At 33.3% G+C, this 20,629-nt stretch overlaps 2 protein-coding genes across 2 annotated transcripts in view; one reads left to right on the forward strand and one right to left on the reverse strand.

Annotated features, from left to right (window-relative positions):
• Nucleotides 1–1,218: 1,218 nt before the first annotated feature.
• Nucleotides 1,219–4,004, reverse strand: LOC140058246 (arylsulfatase A-like). Its single transcript, XM_072103810.1, has 4 exons — nucleotides 3,760–4,004; nucleotides 2,996–3,640; nucleotides 2,372–2,624; nucleotides 1,219–1,889 (listed from the first exon to the last, which is right to left on the reverse strand). Exons 1-4 carry the CDS (start codon nucleotides 4,002–4,004, stop codon nucleotides 1,311–1,313), a joined length of 1,722 nt encoding a protein of 573 aa, XP_071959911.1. The 3' UTR covers nucleotides 1,219–1,310.
• A 6,388-nt stretch (nucleotides 4,005–10,392) lies between these two features.
• LOC140058947 (plasma membrane calcium-transporting ATPase 2-like) overlaps nucleotides 10,393–20,629 on the forward strand; it is a 34,316-nt gene continuing 24,079 nt past the window's right edge. The window contains exon 1 of the mRNA XM_072104742.1: nucleotides 10,393–10,484. The gene's annotated coding sequence lies outside the window, so the exon portion shown is untranslated. The remainder of the gene's footprint in view (nucleotides 10,485–20,629) is intronic.

The following is a 20,629-nucleotide window of genomic DNA, read 5'->3' on the forward strand; positions in this document are numbered from 1 at the left end:
CATGGCGTGCAATAGTACGCACTATTAAACAATCGTTCAATAGTACTTTTTTCGTGTACGAAAAAAAATCTTTTCGTGTTTGGAAAATATTTTGTTTTATACTTTTGCTTTTGAAATACAACGACGCCACCTATTTTGTACTATCGCGGCGATTTGAATGTTATGAATGGTTTTTCGCGATGAAAGTATATTTCTGGAGAGATATATACGTACTAATTTAGATCAAAAAGGTATTTAATTTAGCTTTAGATTTTGTTTGTTTGTATGATGGTGATTACTTAATGGGAACATCTCTGCAAGACGTGGAATCGTTGGAATAAACAGAATTAGCCTAGATGAGTTGTCCGTCGAAGTTTTGCCTTTCACTTTTTTCAGCCAACCCAAGCTAGAACTAGGCCTAGCCTAGTTCTGTTAGTATTAGGCTAGGCCTAGCCTAGGCGTTTTTGCCTTGCTAGGCCTAGGATTGTTTGGTCGTTTGTTGACATAATTAACACTAAAGTAGGGGTGTTTATAAAATCCATATAAATATAACATTTAATATATAATATTATTAAAAACCAGATGTTACTGTTTTAATCAATGTGAATCAAATGTAGGCATTGGCTATCCTATGGCTACTTTTTATTTGATTCAAATGACAGGAATCTATTTAGATGTTAAGCAAATAATGAATGTTTTATATTGGTGTAATGGTATCAATAATGAAAGGTTTAAATATCAACTCGGCGTTGCCTCGTTGATATAACCTTTCATCATTCACCTCATGCCATTATTTGTACCATTACACTCATAAACATTCATTATTTGTATACTATTTAACCAGGTATATAGGATCTGATTTGCGACTCCATCGAAAGGTTTAACTTGTTATAAAGAGTCAGATAGATAGAAAACAAATACATTACATTACTTTTCTGATTGTATGTCTACTTTACGTTTTCTGCTGATTTCATACGATTTGTATCCGGATTTGTTAGTTAAAACACAAATAAAAAAAAAACAAAGATAAAGATATATGTTATTTGGTAGTTTTAATAAAGTTATTCCCCTCCGTAAAAAAACCACAAAAAATAAAGTTTTCCAATATAAAATAACAAAATAAATGGTCAAATTCAACCAAAAACCTTTTGACTGGCAGCCAATTTTTTGATCATTTTTTGCTTTAAATAAAATTTTTTTCAGGGAATAATTTTTTTCGATTTATTATTTTTTTTTTCAAATTGGATAACTATTATGTGAAATTAAAATAGCATATTCAACAACTGTCAACAATTTTTTAAAATTATTTTTTTCAAGGGGACAATACATCTTTAAGTTAGTTTTATATAATTTTGTTTATTTCTTAAACGTGGTATTAATACAATTATTATTGCACTTAAAAGTGCAGTTACAAATATTATCACAAATGCAACCAGCCAGGCAAACTGGGAGCTATCAAAGGAAACGGCTGTGACGCGTTGAGAATTTGAAAAGAGTTCGATTGTATAGTTTGAAACGCATTGACAACATAGTGGAAACGGTTCGCATCCGTCGTTGCAGCAAGCTTGAAAACGACCAACAGCAGATCGATGTAGTATACTCTCACCGTAAGTTAGGTCACTCTCTTCTAATAATCTAGCAGTGTGTAACTGATTCAATACCGACTGCATATCTTTATCTTCACCAATGTTTACACGTTCTTCTGGGTCTAGGTGGAGATTGTAAAGTAACGAGGGCTCGTGTTGACTAAGTGGCATAGCGTTACGACACCTAGCATTATAGTCATCTAAATCTTCAGAGATCGTCGAAAAAGATTCCAGTATTACGGCATGCGCTTTGTACTGGTTGTAACGGTAGGCAAATGGGCTTTTCCATGTATTATTGAAAAACATCAAACTTGATCTAGGGCTCTGTGGCAAAAATGGAAATAATTCACATGCTATTTAATTTCATTCCAAACACGAATAAATTATATTTTTGTAAAAAATTGCATGAGATAAATATCATGAAATATAAACATGAACAAACAATAATTTGTCATATGGTAAGAACCATAAAATACCAAGAACGATTGAAGTATGTCTTACGGTTTGGTTTCTTTAGGACTTTTTGGACTGAACGGATCACGAAGAATTAAGGACCAAACCCACTCCTAACTTTATCTGTGTCATATACACCGTCACTGCCGATCGATGTAAGTTAGGCCTTAGCGATTGATCGCTTTACGATCATTCATTTCATCAACCATCATCATAAGCACCCTAATTCATTCATTTGTTCATCCTCATCTCAGTTGCTGTTTTCTTCTTCATCATTATCAATATAAAACCAAATATCAATTTTGTCATCGTGGTTATCATCAGAACCGAGAAAGAATATATAATACACAAACCTTTCCCATATTAAAGAGCACATCACTTATGTCGTAACCATCAAGCTGTATATTGTCAACTGATGACCCAATTAAACTTGCAATCGTTGGAAATATATCAAGATGACTGATCAATTCCATAGATATTCCAGGAGTAATTCGACTTGGCCAATACACCACACCGGGTACTCGTGTACCACCTTCAAACGCAGAAGATTTTCCACATCGAAATGGTCCGGATGAACCACCTTGAAAACCAGAAGATTTGTCTGGACTGAAAAATAATTTGTGATTATATTTGGCTATGTTTCTTTCCTTGTTGGTCATCATTTTTTTTAAATTGTTAATTAGGGTTAAAAAAAATCAGAAATAATAAGTGAAACTTATCTATCTTTATTTAATAACCCATGTCAAAGTCCTGAGATATTATCTATTTTTGTAAAGAATTTAATAATTAAATTATTTCTTTAATTTTTCTTTTCTTCTTAATCTTTTTTATCTTAGATGTACATTACAAAGTTTTTGTGGTTTGTAAATAAATTTATTATCTCAAATGTGGTTGTTTTTTAATTTATGTTAGAATCTGGACATTGCATAAAGCTTACAACTCTAAGTAAAATTCCTAACAGATTGTATTAAACTTACCCATTGTCTGACGTAAATAAGAATAAGGTGTTGTCAAACTGTCCGATTTCTTTTAATTTAGTGATGATATCTCCAATTTGCCAATCCATCTCAGCCAAGGAATCTGTATAATCTCCACCTAGGGTAGAATTATGAAACCGTGAACTGGCAAAATGTGGAACATGAGGTTGCACAAACCAGTACATCAGGAGAAATGGATTACCACTTTCACTAAACTCTGTAATCCAGCTTCTAGCGGCTATGGTTTGTCTTTCAATCAGTGTTAACAGATTCACTGGTTGCTCAATAATCTCATCTTCTAAAAATAGTGGAAGAGGAGGGTCCGTACTTGTACAATCTGCTGTTAAACAAGGTACATCTGGAAGAAAACATATCTGGGGCGGACACCCGCTAAGGTAAACCGAGACAGGAATGCCAAAAAAGTGATCGAATCCATGATGCTTTGGTAGGAACTCTCTGTTGCGACCAACTCCAAGATGCCACTTGCCAATAAGAGCAGACTTGTAACCCTGGTCGGCGACGAGCTCGGCGATGGTCGTCTCGTTTAATGGAAGTCCCAGTGGACTGTTTAGCCTCAGTGTTGGCTGGTGCTCATTGATCCAGAAACCACTCCGTACTGGATATCTACCAGTCAGCAAACCAGCTCTAAAGATACATTTTTAAAGAGAAGTATTCTATAATAAAGACATTATTACTAACCAGTTTTTGTAAAGTGTAAGCTTTGGAATGGACAGATCACAACAACATGGATGGATTTCACATACCTTGATGGACTACAGATGGAAGCCGAACTGTAAAACTGTGTAAGTTTCATGCCGTCTCGATAGAGTATATCAATATTTGGAGTGTCCGAGATCGGGTTTCCTGTCGCCTGTAGATCACCGTAGCCTAAATCATCAGCAAGAAATATAACAATATTCGGTTTGTTCTGAGGCCGGCAAACTGAACATTCCAACAAAACTAGTAACAAACATATGCGAAATATCATGTAAGTCATTGCAGCTTTCATTATTTTTATCAACGCACCTAATGACTGAAGCAGACCACCGATAGGCTTATGTTTGTTTTATACCATGTGAATATCCTGTCAATTACAACACGCACGTCACTCGATGAACATTTTCTTAAATCGTAATCTTTCAAGATATAACTTGAAAATGGTTAAGTCTACCAGTACATATATTAAATACTTGTGAAAAGTAGACCTAGTTGAAAGTCGTAAACAATTTAATTTAAAAAAAAACAACCTTTTTTATTGCACCGCCGTGTAGGCTATAGCCATATTAAGTATAACTTAAACAACAATGATCTTATTTCTTTGCAGTTACCCTAAAAAAACCCTCTTTTACAAATTAATCATTTCTCACTAGAGACAGAATACAACATTTTCTTCTTTTTATAGTAGTTTTTTATTATATTTTTTTTTTCTTTTTGTAAAAATAGAATGATCGAGGCTGTATATATATATATATATATATATATATATATATATAATATATATAGCTGCTTAAGTTAGTCTCTCTCTTCTAACTTCTTAGACTATTTAAAGTACGGTATCTAGATGGGAAAAACAGATTAAAATAAGCTATTTTCTTTGCTTACCATAAAAACATGTTTTAAACCCCTTACTCTTTTTCTCAATAGAAACAGACAACGTGAATTTTTAATCAGTGCCTTTAAAAATAAGCAACTAACTAGGCCTGTGAACCACATAAACAACAAACTCATAAGTTTGAAATTGTTACCAATCTATACAGTATTCTCATAATAATTCTTACATCCGCCTTTTCTTACTCTGTTCACCGAGGCCAGCAACAACCAGCACATATAAATATATATATTTGTCTTACTTGCATCCCTATCGTTACGGTAATTGTTGACTTTGTAATGTCATTTTAATCATTTACGAATTGATAACTGCGGGTTGAAACTGTAGATACAATTGTATTATTTTATTTTAAATATATTGCTTTAAACATAATAGGCCTAATATGCATGCATATATAACCTAAAATGGAAAAATTTTTTAAGTTGTTGCTTGATTGTTTTGGTTGGTTTTTTTTTGGGTGTGTTTCTTGTTAAGAACCATTTTTTGTTTGTTTTTGTCTTGTTGCCACAGCTGGTGGCGCGTTGTGTTTTTGGAAATAAAATAATAATTCTAAAAAAAAAGAAAAAAAGATAAAATTTTAATCAGAGGGAATTCCCTGCATTATTTCGTAAAAATAGATAGCAATACCTAAATAGCCGTCTAGAATATAATAGGCTATCTATTTGTAGCCTACTGTACTGTATATTACCGTACTTATCAACACATCGGTAAATGCAGGGATTTCACTCTTCCCTCCTGGTAAAACATTCCGCAGTAATGAGAAACGCCTAGGCCTGTACGTGAACTACATAAACAATAAAGTTTTTAAAGATTTGGAGGAGAGAATATTAGGTTAGAAGAAGATGTATTGTCATATTTTTTTTATTGAAAAATCGAATCGACCAAAATTACAACTCGTGGCTAAGAGCCAAATTGCGTGTAAAATACATGTCATAGCAAAAATATATATACAGTATTAAAAAATTAAAAATAAAAAACAACAAAAAACAACAAAGAAGGGGAGAGCAGTCGCAAGCTCGCAGGGGAGACAATTAAGAATTTAATAATTTGATGAAGTAGGGTATTAGGGCTATTATTATTATTAAATATGGATGTTTTAGACGCTAGCTGGGTAATTTTGTTTTTATTTCTTAAATTCCTACCATGACAGATATGTCTGGTCGGTGGGATTAATTTTGGGGAGATACTCAGCGAACTTGCGACAATGCTCCACCCTTCTTTGAGCCAAAGCCTCTAATTTAAGAAATTCAAGGGCACCAGAGTAAGAAAAATAATCGTTGCCTAACATTATACGGCAAGCCCTCTTTTGTACATTTTCAATACAATCGCTTAATCTACAAGTCAAGCCAGAATTCCAAACAACATCAGCATACTCAACAACTGGTCTAATATAATTATAATATACAAAAATATACAGAAAATAACAATCAGCCAGCTGCAATAGTTTTTGTAGACTTTGCCAAGGCGTTTGATTCTATAGATAGAAATTTAATGTTTATATGTCTGAAAAAATATGGTTTTGGACAGTCATTTATTAACTGTATAAAAACTATATATACAGATACGCAATGCTTTGTAACCCACAATGGTTGGATATCTGAAAGATTCAATATGAGATGTGGTGTAAGACAGGGTTGTCCTTTGTCTGCTTTACTTTTTTTATTAATTGCTGAGATAATGGCAACTAATATAAGAAAAAACCCACTATGTAAAGGAATAGAATTATCTAAAGTAGAAAATGAAGATCATATTGTTAAAATAGCTCAACAATATTTACAAAGGATGAAATTAGTTTAAACCATTTTCTGTGTGAAATTGAAATGTTCTGTTCAATATCAGGTTTAAGGTTAAATAAAAGTAAATCGAAAGGAATTTGGATTGGAGCAAATAAAAACAAACAAACATCGCCATTTAATATCAAATGGACCAAAGAACCAGTGAAATTCCTTGGAATCTACGTAGGGTCTGATAAACATACTTGTGTTAAACGAAGTTGGGATGATACAGTTTTAAAATTAGAGAATACATTAAAACTATGGGAAAAACGATATCTTAGTGGACTCTCTGAAGTTGAATTGGGTTAAGAGACTGTTAAATCCTAACACAGGTATTTGGAAATGTATTCCAGACTACTATATGCATACAGTTGATTATACTGCGAATTGTAGTAAATTAAATACTGAAGCGCATACTAAATTTAAAAATATGCCAGTATTTTATATGAATATGTTGAAAGCAGATGTAAAGTTAAACAATATTGTATATTGTTTAGAGCCGCAAAATTGTCACAACACTTATGGGAAAACAAATTTATAACATCAATTGAGGGAAAATCTCTATATTTCAACACCTGGTTAAACTATGGATACAAAAGAGTAAATGATATAGTTGTTAATAACAGGTTATTGACTGCAGCAGAAATTATTCCAACTCTGTCGAATAAACAGAACGGATTAATTGAATACTTTGCAACAATAAATGCAATACCTGATATATGGAAAGAACAAATAAGGTTGGAAAATGCACGCATAGATATACAATTAAGAGAACATAATATATTTCATAATAGGATAAGATCGTCTTACTATTACAAGCACTTTATAAATGATATATGTATTATTCCAAATCCTCAAATGAAATGGGAAATAGAATTTAGAGATGAAATCATTGACTGGAATGAAATATGGAATAGAAAAGTATGTAGAATGAAACACATGGTAAAAGTAGCTCAATTTAATTTTAAGTTGTTACATCGAATCCTTATATGTAAAAAAAGACTAAAAAGATGGAACAACAGACAAATGTAATAAGTGTAAGAATCATATAGAAAATGAAAAACACTTATTAATTGCATGTAAAACTATTCAACCAGTCTGGAAAAGGTTTAAAGATATGCTGGTTCAGTGTCTTCCAAATGAGGTTGCAGTACAGCAAGACTTCCCAAAGTGGGTTAATGTAATTTTGGGAACAACAAACAAACTTGTAAACGAATTAATTTCAGTTTTTACTTTTTGTATATATAAATCCTCCATAATATATAAAGAACTAGAAACGACAGAAAAAAAAGAATCTGCAAATATTTGGGGGCTATTTAAAAGTGAAATTATAAACCTCATAAATAATGAGTATTCGTATAACTTTTATACTGCTGATCAGAAATGGAAAAATAGTAAAGACAGGATATTTGACCTATTGAATAATTAAAATATATATATGTTCTGGAGATCTCTATCCCTACGTTTTACAATTGTATTTTATATTAGTGTGACACATATGCTGTATAAGTTTTAATATAAATGTGTAGCCCTTTTTTAGTTTAAGTGATTTTAAATGTAACCCTTGATTATGTTTTTAGACAATTTTAATAACTTATATAAAATCTGTAATTATTGGTATTTATTTATATAATCTATTTTTTACTTGTTTTTTTAGTTCTAAACATGTTAAACTTATGTGTTAGAGAAAAGATATTAGTTTAATTGTTGTTTTTTTGGAGTTTCTAATTGTGTTATATTATTTATATTTTATTTGTTTGTTTTGAGGAGCCTATTCACCACAAGCTTTGCTTTCTCTTAGGCTCCTCCACTTTAGGCCTATATTTATATATTTGTAAAGTGAAATAAATAAATGAAATGAAATTTTTTAATATATATATATATTTCTATATTTGCAATATTCATATTGTATACATGTCAATGTTATCTGCATATATTTGTATTTGTCCAATATATATATTTTTCTATATTTGCAATATTTTATATCGTAAATACAAATTGGAAGTAGTAGTTGTACCAAGGTGACATCGGGTATGAAGCGTCTCACATACGCACAGAGCCAAAATCGCATCTTGGACTTGCACAGTGTATGGACTCTAACCTTAAGGTTTTCATTAAATATATCATTGCATGCTATAATTCTAAATATCTAACTTTCAAACTTTTGCATTCCTCTTTTTTCATTTCATCCTTTTTATCTTGGTGAAAAGGAAGGATACTACATTCTCCTCCCCTGAGTTTATAGCCTCTCTACTCGAACACAAATAAGATCACAAATAAGATAGTTTAACAAGGAAACTTTAATCATGTATTTTACCGCTAGCTTTCATTTTTACATTTTAATTAACATCGTATCTAAAATTTTAATGAAAACAAATATGGTTAATACTGAATTCAAGCATCTTATTATGTAAATATACCTGTATTTTAACTACTTTAAACACTTTCTTTTAATTGTCACAAATGTACTTATATGTATATAATATATTCACCAATGAGAATTTAAATAAACGTGAGATGAACTCACACAAGACAAAAAAAAAAACAATAAAGTATTTTCACCTTTTACAAATCCTTATATCCGCCTCTTCTTACTAAGTTAACTCTGTTCATCAGACGCCAGCAACAACCAGCACCTATAAAAATATATGTGTCGTAATTGCACCATTATCGTTAAACTTGTTTTCCGGTACTTTTTGAAATCATAATGTCAATCACTTTGACAAATGACAATAACAATGACAACTTCTTTTATTTTCTTTGTAAATAAAGTAGATAAATAAACGACAAAATTAACATTTATCAAAATAGTATTTTTAAAAGAAAATCGGTCTTTCTTAAACATTATGATGATCAATCGGTTTCAGCTATTAAGAACAATTATCGTAGGAGGAGATAGATAAATGCGGAGCTTCCTCGTATTATTGTGTGCGGGTATTTTTCAAGATGGACATCCATTAGACAGTGTATACCACGATGGGAAAAATCGTTAAATCTATTCGTTTTATTTGTCAATAACTAATTAACTTACTCAATTTAATTAGTAAACAAGGTTACATCAGGTGGTTAAATTCAGTACCGAAAGTATAAACCAACGTTATAATCATCGAGTAAACATTCTAGAAGTAACGCGCGATTTCAGCAAATTTTGCCCTTACGTACATTTATATATAGATATGAAACCAAATATATAAGATCACTCACCAAGACCTCAACTCCAGAACCATGGTTGAGACTGAGCTATGAGCATTTAAAAAAACAGAGCCTGCGTTAACCAATACCCATGCAAGATACTGGATTGTATGTAAATGTTCAACATCGATGCAAACTTCATCGATATATTTTTCTTCATCAACAATAACTTGCGTAAGCGGCGCTCCATAGGCACCTGTCCTGTCCTGTCTTTAAGTATTTATATCTCTGTAACTTTCTCCACTTTATAAGCTAAAATAATAGCATGTTTTTATTTAACATCGATGTTATGGTCAAGCTCGCGGGGTTTTTTTTTTGCGATAATAGAGTAGGCCTAATATTTTAATAAATATTTGTGCGCAAAGATAAGAGATTAGACGAACATTTTCTTCGTTTGTGTCTCATATTTAAGATAAATTGTGCTTAGAATAGAATTGATGTAAGCAAAATAAATAAGCATAATTGCTCAGAAGATGATTTATACGCTAGTAAACTTTATATACACTAGAGTTAGTGTGATCAGAAGATTATATACCTCATTTATGGACCACAGGACAGCACAGAAAGACTATCAGGCTTTCAACTGTGCCCTCTTGATCTTGCCAATTTAATAGTTGAAACCGTTTGGCAATGAATTGACGGTTTTTACGCACATCATATGTGATAGGAAAATAAACATATGATCATTTTAAATGAGTGATGAAAGGGCATGACACCGCCACCTGTATACTACGTATTTTTATCAAAAATCTTTGATGCTACGAAATACAAATAGAGAGGGCGGTATTAACATATTTTATTATGATTATTTTTAAGCCAGAGCCTGTGCGGCTTACAATGTAAGTACTGCTCGAGAATATTTTCCAAATATAAAGTGCTTTTTGGACGTTTTTTGTGATTATTTTGAATTTTGGTGAGTAAAATGATTATTGTTTTAACTATTTTATTGTATATAATAAACCATCAACATTCTCCTGATTTCGCCTGAGAGCTACCGTTGTGTTCCACGCCTATTATCGCTCTGTGGTGGAGTACGGAATGATAAGACGGAAAGGATGCGATCAGCTGAGACCTTATCCTCTATCGTCTGGTGTTGAGCTCTGGTCAGGTCCTATATTATCCAGCGGGGCGGGAACATAGTGGCAAAATCTGGCATAATTATGCCGTCTGGCATAATTTTGACCCATCTGGCATCTGGCATTTATGCTAGGCATAATTTTAGGAAATCTGGCATAATCTGGCATAATTTGAAAAACGCAAACATACAACGTATTCACCACGATTTAGCATATTATCTGGCATAATTGCGAAAAAATCTGGCATAATTTGTACACAATCTAGCATAATTTGGCTGAAAACCCGAAGAGCTTTTTTTTTTTTTTTTTTTTTTTTTTGGCTTCCCACCTTTGTGGTACATAAAACATACACATAAACCGCCCTCTTATTCACTGTTTTGGTGCACTTTTAGCCTTAATTGTGTCTGGCATAATCTGGCATAATTTTGTGCTGCCACCTAGCATAATTTCATTTCGCTCGCTGGCCACACTGGGCGGGAACGATTTTTAATGTACTGTAGGGTGTCATTTTAAATAGAGGATGGGTCCTGAGACCCAATTATTTGAACCAATAAGCGATTTTACATAAAATGCATGATAAAAATGGCACCTCTCACTAGTCTATTTGGCCCGGAACTGACAAACGGAAAAAATAAAAATCGCGAGCGTGTAGTTTGCCGCAATTTTTTTCCTGGGTTCAGGCCATGCAACTCCGTAACAACAGAAATAGCACTCAAAGTCATCATCCAGGATTCTGAAAGGGTGCGCTATTAATTGAGGAGGCAGGCAGTCTGGCCATCATGGTGCGCTCCCTTTGTGCAGCATTGTACGGAGCAGCTAATGGTATGGAGGCGTATTAATTTTTTTTTTTCGTATCTGATTTTGGCTAAATTGTTAAATTGTAGCTCAGAGCAATATTGACACCTGCAGGATCCGCCCCGCTAGAATATTTTGATATAAAATAATAGATTTGGTATTATCTGTATGTTTCCTTTAAACGTTATCTTAATTAAAAAATATAATATCAATTAATTAAGTAACATTTGTTTGACCATAATTTAACTAATGTCCGTACACACTGTCCGAACACACACACCCAAAATTCGCCTTTATCACGATACGAAAGACATTTTACAAATTCTACAAATTCTACAAAACTAAGCCTAGCTAGGCTAGGCCTAAAGACCGTCCACGAGAGGACGTTCACCGCAAGCTACTTAGGTAATGCTTTATAATAAACTACCATAAAACGTACATCTAAGACAAGGAATAACCTGGTTTAATGTTTTTGTATGCAGTCAAGAATTGTAGGGAATGGGTCTTTAAGTGAAAGGATCCCTTTAATTCACTCTCTCTGAGAATATTAAAAAAATCTTACCTCTTCTGGTTCTTTTGGTTTTCTTTATTTTCTTTTTCAAATTATGTGTGTCACCTATGTCACTTATCATGCTATAGACCAAATTCAGTACTGAGTTGTTATTATACATACTAAATTTCAGTGCACATATTTTTTTAACTTTTCATTTATGCTGATGATCACAGTGATAAGTTTAAATTAAGTTTTATTTTAGGTTTAGATCTTCACTTAGATCTTATTTATTATTGTTTTGAGAATCATGTCTGGAATGTTTTCCAAATGTCTCAAAGAGTTTTGTTTATGTGAAAGTATACATGTCCTCTCCCAGGTAGCAACTTCCATGAGTACTTTAGACATTCTATCTGACTAAAACACCTGTTTTTGTATTAGTATCTAAGGTCCTGTCTCTGCTGTGAATAAAAAAATCGGTAATAACAGTGGCCCCGTTTCTGCTGCCAAAAATATACCGTATATATATGGTATATTTTATATACGGTATATTTTTTGGCAGCAGAAATCGGTCTCATAAAAAATATACCGTATATATATATGCGGTATATATACCGCATAAATATCCCCATCGTGTATAATATCCATATAATATTTCGTACCCCGTTTCTGCTGCAATCAAAATATACCGTATATGTGACCCGGTCCATGACACGAGGTCAAAAACTAACAGAGCGTGACGCGTTTGTTTGGTTTTTCTGCTGCATTGACACGCACGTGTATAATAAGCAAGCAACAGATCAAAATATCACTGTGGACTGAAGAAATAACTATTTTTGCAATTCAATTGAGGGTAGAAGCGAAGGTTGGGGGGGAGACTTCATGGCAACAGAAGAGATACCGAGATTTACAAAAGTATCTCAAACAAAATAAAAGCAGAATTTGTGGTAGACTTAATAACGCCAAAGTTATCGGCAAACGCCGTCGTCTTCTTTGCATAAATCTAGTCAATGCCCATTCTATATTTCTAGATTGTTTGTGCGATGTAAATTTGTTGCCACTTCTGCTCATTAGATTTAAAATATAAAGCATGCTACAACGTTTTGAGAAACCATCATTTGTTTTGTTTTTGTCATGTAACCTCACTACACGAGACTCTAGGTCAATCCATACTTCCGTCTCACAAAATGCATTTTGGGTAATGAAAGCCAACTTTTTTACAGCCCACCCACAATGTGCAGCGGAAACGGTGCAGGAATTTCATATACGGTATATATACGATATATTTATACGGTATATTTATACGGTATATTTATACGGTATATTTATACGGTATATTTGGGATTGGCAGCAGAAATGGGGCCAGTGTGAATAAATTAACCAACATATTTTTTAAGCAGGGTTTGTTTCTGCTGAAAAAATGAAAATAATCGATATTTTCCAGTCACCGCAAACCACAAAAATAATCGCGTTGCAATTGCAATTGAAAATTGCTACGACTTTAATCGGTTATTCAGGTAATCGGTTTTTAAAACACGTCATCATTCTGCCACAGCGCAGTTCAAGTTATGAAAGGCCGATGAGAGTAGGTTTGTTTACATCCTATCGCTGCCTAAAACTCTCACATGTAGGATTAAAAATTACTCTTACGTAAAGCTATATTATTTGTAAAATAAACATCTAGGCCTACTACCGTACCACATATAACAGAATAATGATGTTATATTAATAAGTACACGTCGGCAAAAAAAGTTCGTTTCGCCGTTCGTTGGTTCTACCTTCGGCCTGCTAGGCCTATGCTATATATTTCTACCGATACAAGTCAACAGACAACAGGCCTAAAAAATGACATGTAAAACATCGTTAGCCTGGACTGGTGGTATGTAACGGGTGTACTTGTAACACAGAATCCTGGAGTCTCTCGGTATAATTCTTCCCCACAAAATAATAAAAATCAAATGTTTAACATTTGATTGTTATTCGGTCTACATCGCGATCGTGGTTTTGCTGATCGTCGTCGATATCGCGCAAATAAACAGCATGCTTTACGTGAATAAGTTTGTCATACTCTAGAGGTCAAAGTGAGGTCAATAATCGCTATTTGTGTTGCAGCTCAAAACTGCTCCGCAATAATCGGTTAAAACAAGAAATAATCGATTAAAACACGCAATGGATTGAGTGTTTTTAATCGGTTATTTTTAATCGGTTATTTTATTTTGCGCCGTTTCTGCTGCCCAAAAATAATCGATTAAAAAAATAAACGGTTAATAATCGATTATTTCTGCTCAGCAGAAACAGGCCCGCAGAAACCAGACAAATTTGTAATAACCGGTTAAATGGCAACATGAAAATAACTGTTAAAACCACATAAACGATTTGATTAATAACACCATTAATTTAACCAGACAGCTGTACTACCTTGAAAGTTTGACCTTCTGATGTAGCAATGCATTTCGGGTAATTTTAATGTTTTTTGGGTTTTTTTTTACAAATTTTAAAGATTCTTTTGTGAGCAGAAACTTAGCAGAAAATGGGGTCAGCCTAAAAATTATATTTTTTAAATAAACTGTTTATTCGACGTCATGTAGCAGAACAGGCCCAAAGGGGACATACTGAAGGTGATGTTTATTAGGTTTGTTGTTTTTAATTTATAAAGCGCAAAAAAAAAAAACTCTCAACCTCGTAAACGAACAAGTGAAAATGGAAAATAAGGGAAGTAAACTTTCATGGCAGCATCCACATCGAAGTATGGAGTTAAGGCAGTTGGCACCAGTTGAGTATCTACCTCCTATCCTAGTAAAAAAGCTATAGGAAAAGGCATGTAAAAATGCCATAGGAAAAGGCATGAACGACAACCAATGATTATTATAACAGAAGACACAAATAAATAATTTAAAATTATAAACATGATAAAACGAATCACAAATAATGGATGCGATTTCCACCAACAAATTTCACCAGCAACATATTGAATTTTTCACGCTGCTGCTCTAGCCCGCTACGTCACACGAGATGACTCATTCATTAGATGAAATCAAGCAGCTTTATAGTACTACACTTTGACATTTTTGTTAAAATGGAAACTCCACTATAATTTATTGGTACCACCTGTTGAATCCAAAAACGGCTGAGGGCCTGTTCAGACCTACGGAGTTATGCTTTCGTACTGTACGCGGCGTACAAGTCCATAGGTCTGAACCAGGAAAAGATTAGTGGAAGCCACCTCGTACGACACTGATATTTCGTACGCTACGAAAGCTCAAGGTATGAGTTTAGTGGACGTCGCTTACAATACGAAAGTCACGCATCGATGAATATGACCTAGGTTAGATATCTAGCCAATCAAATTACAATATTCGCCACATCACATCGTGACATGTGCTCCTCATCGTATAGCCAAGCTGATCCATTTGTTGTGATCGGTGAACTTGCGAAAAAATCATACCTTTTGTTGTTACACTATACAGTATTATTATTAATATTATTATATTAATTAATTTAAAATGTCATCGAAGCGTGCGCATTGGCGAGAAACCGAAGTAAAATACCTTATTTCATTGTGGGGAAGCCCTGAGTTCAGAGATCGGTTGGAAGTGAAAAACTGGCGTAAAAGCACCGACAACAAGATGTCTGTGTTCAACGAGATGGTGGACACGTTAGCAGATGGGCCATCCTCATAAAGAAGGATTTAATATCCAAACGAAATTGAAGGGGTCGTCATATAAAGCGGCGAAAGACCGAGTAAATAAATCTGGAGCCGGTGCAAGTACGGGATTTGAACATTTTTCTGCCATAAATGATATTTTAGGTCATAGACCAAATATAAACCCAAACCCCAAAACGATCGGCTGGTTGGTATGCCTGACAACCAATCGATAATGCCGAGCCCAAGTGTTCGGTCTAGGCCTGTAACTCCTAAACCAACCACTACTACAACGAAGGTAGGTCTATGCGTGTGTTAGAGTTTGGTTAATCGCCAGCGAGTGACATCATATCCGTTTATAACGCAACTTCGTTGCAATGAATCTGAACACTTTGCTCTTACGACGCTCATTAAAATATGACCTTGGCTGTGATACGAAAGCATAACTCCGTAGGTCTGAACATACCCTGAGAAAAGAGTCTAACGACAAATCCCAAAGCATTCTGGTATTTATGAGTCCCATGATATAATTCGCTGTCAGATAATCATTGAATTATTATCAAAACAGTCCATTGAAGTTTTTGTTTGTAATAGGATACTTGAAGTATCTAGGCGTGATGAAGTGACCCCCAGACTTGACCTTAGCAATAACAATAAGCAGCAGTGTTTTTTGTAAGAAATATTCTTGTTTAATCAATTTTCTATGCTCTGTTTTGTCATTCTACTAGAGGATGTTATTTACCGGGTTGAGGATAATTATTCTGTTTATTGTCTTCCTTTTTAAATTGTTGGCATGTATTTGGACTCATATTAATTTTAATGTTCGAAGTTCAATAGGTAAAGCTATTTAAAGGTTATTTCAGGACATTAAATATTGTAAATAATGATTTTGATGACTAAACTATATTTAGTATAGAAGAAGAATGCTGTGAATCATCTTCAGTCATTTAAGTCAACTTAGAGTATAGAAATAAATATATCTGTATAAATCTAAATAAAATTACTGGGAAAACACCACAGTGCAGTGGGGTTTCAGTGATACCAAGGCATTGGTGATGGTGTTTCCCTTCCTCCTCTCTTTTTTGCAAAAACATAAAAGAATTTTAAGGCGAGAGAGTGGCCGAGCGGTTAAGACAGTAATACGTAGCCATAACATCGGCAAGGATCCTAGGATCTGTGATTCTCAAAGGATCCAGGATCTGTGATTCTAGGCATGATGAATGACAGAATTTTGAAAAATCTAGAAAACGTCAGGCTAGGCCTATAGCTAGCATACAATGTTTGTATGTTACTGATTTACCAGCTCGGCCAAAAACTAAGCTAGGCTAGACTTAAAGCCGTCCACGAGAGGACATTCAATGCGAGCTATGAGTTCGGTAGTGCATTGTTTTTCTCATCATATTTTCTTACCATAATTTATTTACCATAAACTTTAAGACAAGAAATGACCTGGTTTAATGTCTTTAAAGTTTACATAACGTCAACAATTTTAGGGAATAAGAAGTATTATATATGCATCTTTTTTGGTCATGTTTATGAATCGGTAATTTATACTTTTATAAAGAATTAAGACTAATGATTCACTAAATTTACTTCAAACGTTTTTTACTGACTCATGAAAAATCCAAATTGATCATCACATTTCATTGATCGGCAAAACTACAAAACATAAAATCCTAAAAAATATAAAGAAATGACTAATAGAAATTTCAAGAATTGAGAGAAAGTTAAAGCGAGAAGTCATGAATAAAAGCTGAATCATAAAAACAAGATAGAAATGTCTGTGGTTGCTGTACACGCCAATATGGAATGAAATGAGAAAACACATTTTTAACCCTTTTCAAATGCAACAAACATTGTATAAATTAAATATTGTTTTATCATTTTCCTTTACGAATATTATTTCCTTCCTTCTTGCATAACAAAAAAACACTGTAGGCCTAGTGTATAAACAATTAATCTATTAAATATAATATAATATTAATAATAACTTATGTAAAAGTACCTCTTCAGAGATCCCGCTTCATGAATTAGTATGGAATATGTGGGCATATCAATTTTTCTGTTGTGCATGCTTACAATCAAGAACTAGTGATGTTCTGTCATACTTATACCAAAGGTGTTAAAGAGTTGTTACCAAATTTAACATTACCAAAAGGCTCAACAGTCGAATGATAGGATATCTGCATATCAAGCAGAAGGGTCCAGGTTCAAATCTCCTCAGTTTAAACAGCTTTTTCTAATATTTTCACAGATTTCCTCATCTTATCTTTTTTTAAATTATTCATTTTCAGTAAATTGCACTTTTTACACAGGATGTTCAGCGTCAAATCAACCCGGGACGAACCTGTGTTCGCGGTGTAAACAGTCCCGCATATGTTTTCACGGTTGGTTGCTATCCTCGCTCACTATAGTGTTTAATTTACATACAATTAGTGTGTGTAGGATTTGCTAAGGAATGCAATAATAATGGATTTGCCAAAGTTTGCTTAAATTAGCTTAAATTTATACAGTAGGTGGTGTGGGAGAGATTATACTTGGTCAGGTCACAGTGATTTGCTTTTTACTCCATCTCGTTGCTTCTGATACGTAATTTAACATGTGATTTGCTATTTGAATGAATTTGCATCTCATTATACCTCTCACTATTTGAGCAGCAGATTCATCATCTTAAATCTGTTTATTGAATTTTCTTGCTAAAAGGTCAAAGGTTATGATGGTGAATATTTCACTATTAATGAATCCTGCCATTCTTGCAATAAAATGCAGGTGTATAGCCAATCATTTATTAATTTAAAAAACCTAAATAGAATTTTACTTTTTTTTTTACATTCCTGACATATTATATTGTAAATTGTAATATTTTAGTAAAACAAAATATAATTTTCATTACATATTTATAATTATTTACCATTAATTTCTGTTATTATTATTTTACAATACCATTATCAATTTATCAATCAAGCCCTCAGCCAGGATTTTTACAGCAGGGCCTTTTTTTCCTCAAAATAGTGCAAGTATAAGCAACTGAAGAAAAATAAATAACCTAGTAAAGAGTAGATTTAAGTATTAAATTTGTTTCTGCTGGCTAGGTACTGTATAGGATTTGACAACGAATTGACACACTTCATTCAAACCGGTTATTTGCTCCCCTGCCAGACTCAAGAGAAATCCAATTCCTGGCATCATCGCCAAATATTGCGCTTCTTGCTACAACGTGCTACCGTGTAGTTATATTATTAGTCATTTGAGATTGAATATTATTTCTGGTTTCGAAAATTTGACAGATTTTTTAATGAAGGTCATGCAGACTAAAGTTTAATAATTTCCTATTAGAACATTAGATATTGAAAGACACTTGTTATTAATGTGTTATTCATTGTTTGGGATTTCAAATTAAGCATAAAGTACATGTGTTGTGATATTTAATTATATTACATGCAGTAGGCAAAATCACATGAGCAGGAGGATCCAAAACGTTAAATAAGTTGTATATAGAAGCAAGCAATATCTGTTCAAATAACATAAGATAACGTAATATAATATGACACACTTTAATTGCAGAGATCGGCTATTAATTACAGAAATTTGCCTACATCTCAGACATGCAGAAATGAAAAAAAATAATATGGAAAGACATGTACAAACTATGCAAAATTCCCTTGCAAAACAGTGAGTGAGCAAATGAGTGGCCGTAATTACATAGCCATAACATCGGCAAGGGTTCGAGGCTTACTCGCTCCATGGTTCTGGTGGTAGAACGAGTCTTCTCGGATAAGGACTATAAACCGTAGGTCCATTGTACACATAACTCATGTGCACTCTAAAGAACCTAGTACATCTTTTGAGACGAGTAGGGGGTTACCCCAGTGTACTAGTCCACACAAACACAGCCACTGTCACACACAACCACTGTGCAATTGGGACTGGGCCGTTTTAGAGGTGTTCGCCACCTATTGGTTCCGATCCTTTATTGACAGAGTTAGTGTGAAGTTGAATAAATAAAAACACAACAATTATGGACAAATCAATTGCCCACACCTCGAAAAAAAAATTTGGGTTTGTGTAAAACGCAATGTCGTAAAATGTTGCAAAATTACTATTTGACACAACGCATACAAAACTACTGAAATTTTCTATTTATTACAGAAATTGTTTAAGATTATTTTATGCAGCAGTCAATGCCTGCAATAAACAGTATATGAATACCCCAAACAAATTGCTAAATAATAGCATAGAAAGATTAAATCTGTAAACAACATACAGTAAATTGTGGTAAAAAAAATTGACATTTCGTAGTACAATTAGCTGTCAAAACAGTGAACAATGTAAAATAATGATTAAGATCCTTCCTTTAATTGCTTTCCTAGAATTACAATTACAACCATGTTGTTCATTACATGACATTTGGTTAATTTCTTGATGACCACATCCACTCACTTCACAGAAGATTCAAGATTTAAATTTTATTCTTATCCATTTCTGGAAATTCCATTTCTTGCACAACAATTGAAACTACAATACAATAAACATATTTGATAATTTTTGTTAAAAAGTTTAATGGCTTGTGGAAGGAAGGAGAAAAGATATCGTTCAGTGCGAGAACAAAGTAAAGAATCTATCCTAGAAAATCTTTTTTAATTTATAGATTTATAGAAGGTAGCTGAGCTATAATTTAGAACAAATCATACATGTATTTTAACGAATCCCAATTCTTTTAACTACCGAGCCAACGCTGAGCAGCTAATGGACACCGCCAACTGTAGCCATACAATCGGCACAGGCTCAATTCAAGGCTTTCCTAAAAAATAGGTAGAACAAGTTTTTTTGGATAAAAGGTATTAATACTGGAGATCTTTCTTTCTTTCTTTCTTTCTTTCATTTATTTGGCATCTCAATAAATAACATTAAATACATCAATAATATATAAAATCACCTTAAATATTAATATACATGTACATCAAAAAAGCAAATAAAAATGGCGGGATTAATGAAGTCTGACGATGCACGGGAAAACACATAAAGTCGTTTAAAGTAAAACAACTTAATTCCAA

Source organism: Antedon mediterranea, chromosome 9 (genome assembly GCF_964355755.1).
Source record: "Antedon mediterranea chromosome 9, ecAntMedi1.1, whole genome shotgun sequence".
Classification (NCBI taxonomy): Eukaryota; Metazoa; Echinodermata; class Crinoidea; order Comatulida; family Antedonidae; genus Antedon; species Antedon mediterranea.

Bases quoted from the DNA above. Each gene is read 5' to 3' on its own strand.
- LOC140058246 (XM_072103810.1), bottom strand. From the start codon at position 4,004: ATGAAAGCTGCAATGACTTACATGATATTTCGCATATGTTTGTTACTA. The intron at 3,641-3,759 runs GTATGTGAAATC...ATGTATCTTTAG, and splicing joins TCCATCTGTAGTCCATCAAG to AGCTGGTTTGCTGACTGGTA. The intron at 1,890-2,371 runs GTTTGTGTATTA...TTTTTGCCACAG, and splicing joins TGCTCTTTAATATGGGAAAG to AGCCCTAGATCAAGTTTGAT.